The 1,759-nt window shown below is 37.5% G+C and overlaps 1 protein-coding gene across 1 annotated transcript in view; it reads right to left on the reverse strand.

Annotated features, from left to right (window-relative positions):
• The window catches only part of LOC108688919 (histone-lysine N-methyltransferase NSD2), a 6,836-nt gene extending 6,406 nt beyond the window's left edge, over nt 1-430 (reverse strand). Inside the window, exon 1 of the mRNA XM_018195470.1 lies at nt 343-430. Coding sequence (XP_018050959.1) covers nt 343-388 — 46 coding nt within the window. The 5' untranslated portion in view covers nt 389-430. The remainder of the gene's footprint in view (nt 1-342) is intronic.
• Between the last annotated feature and the right edge of the window lie 1,329 nt (nt 431-1,759).

A 1,759-nucleotide genomic window follows, 5' to 3' on the forward strand; every position in this document is an offset into this window, starting at 1 on the left:
AGAGAAATATATTATAATTTCAGATTCTTATATTTATTCATATTTAAGCATGATAGCATCAATGTTATTTTGACTTTAAACAAAGCTTAACTTTCTCTCTCTCTTTCATATCATGTATATCATTTTTGTATACTTTTATTTTAATTCACCTCTGATCTTATAATTTTATTCATCTGCTAAATGTTCTTAGAGGACTTGCTCTAGAACAATAACAAATGCTTTAATTTCTTTCTCTCTTTCTCTCAAGTCAAAATGACAATATGCAATCAAACTTTGGAGACAATTTTTTAAATACAGATATAATTTTGATGAAAGAAATATACATGGACTTGAAATATTTACCTCTCATTTTATAATATATTCTTGATTCTGGATCAATTGTGACCATACAGGGCCAAAATGGGAAATTACCTACTCTTGCCCAAGCCAACTGTCCTATTATCCATGGACATTCAGTATTAGGACTATCTATATTCGGAGATGGAACCTCCTCTATGATATTTAACATAGATGAATTGTTGACTTCATCTACATGATTATCTGTATTAATTTCTTCTAGGCTTTCATCCATATTATCGACAGAATTAATTAGTTGCCTATGTATTTTTGGCTTAAAGTTCTGCAAAATTATAAGAGTAAAGAATATTATATAAGAATGATGAATTATAAGTTTTAAATTACATGAAAAAAATGATAACTTTTAGACATTAAACATAATTTACTTAATACAAAAAGAATTCATGAAAAATATTATATATTATAACATTAAAAAATATATTTAAGATCGAGTCTCATGAATATTATATACTTTAACTGAGCTAATATACGCAATTGACAAGAATGTAGCAACATTAGAATGGAATTACATCTGTGCATTTTCGTCATACAAATTTCTCAAGCCTATTGCTTGATTATAGGATAGAGAGATCCAAAAATCTCTCTGTCCTGCACCTTTGTCATACGACAAAGGTGAATAAATGAAACAGCACCTTTACATAGATGCTTCAATATACAGAGAAGCAACTAAAATAAACGGAATATACCTGTACAATGTCCATAGCATTGTGAATGGTTGCCCTGGGTTTTATTGTTCTACCATAACGGCTCCTACTCGGAGTAGAGCTATTGTAATCATCTTGCGATGTCTCTCGGTCATCACAAGCGTCCTCGCTCGTCGAAGCTCTGGTCTCATCAGTTTCCGCTTGGGATGTGGCGCGATTCGGCACGGACGCCTTCCTAGACTCTGTGCTAATGGTATTCATGACTCTGTCCTTAGCATAGCATCCTCAGCCTTTTGCGATCCGCTAGTTGCGAATGATGGAAGTGCATCGACTTCTGCAATGACGGCGGTCCACAAGAACCGTTGAACGTCAGTGATAAAGGCTCAGGCGTCGAAAACAATTTTTACTACCGCTGGGCGCCACAGCCGCGGGCCTCGTGTTTCGAGGGGTTCTACCTTTCTCACGTCCAACCGGGTTTATCTCACCCGGACGACGAACGTTGGCTTCTACACCGCGAGGACTTCCACGCCGTCCCAATTTCCGCCCCGTTGATCGTCCCAATTGTTGTGATAATAATGAACAGCGGACGTACCTCGCGTACCTCCTGAAGCAGGACGCGTTTCCCGCGATTTTGGGCAATTCTCATAGCCGGACTGTCGTCACCACACTGTTGTGCTCCGTGAAGCTTAAGACGGCCAATGTATTCGCAAGCCTTCTTTACCGACCACGTCGATTTTCGTCATTTGTAATTAAGGGTG

This window comes from Atta colombica, unplaced genomic scaffold (assembly GCF_001594045.1).
Source record: "Atta colombica isolate Treedump-2 unplaced genomic scaffold, Acol1.0 scaffold248, whole genome shotgun sequence".
In the NCBI taxonomy this organism is placed as follows: Eukaryota; Metazoa; Arthropoda; class Insecta; order Hymenoptera; family Formicidae; genus Atta; species Atta colombica.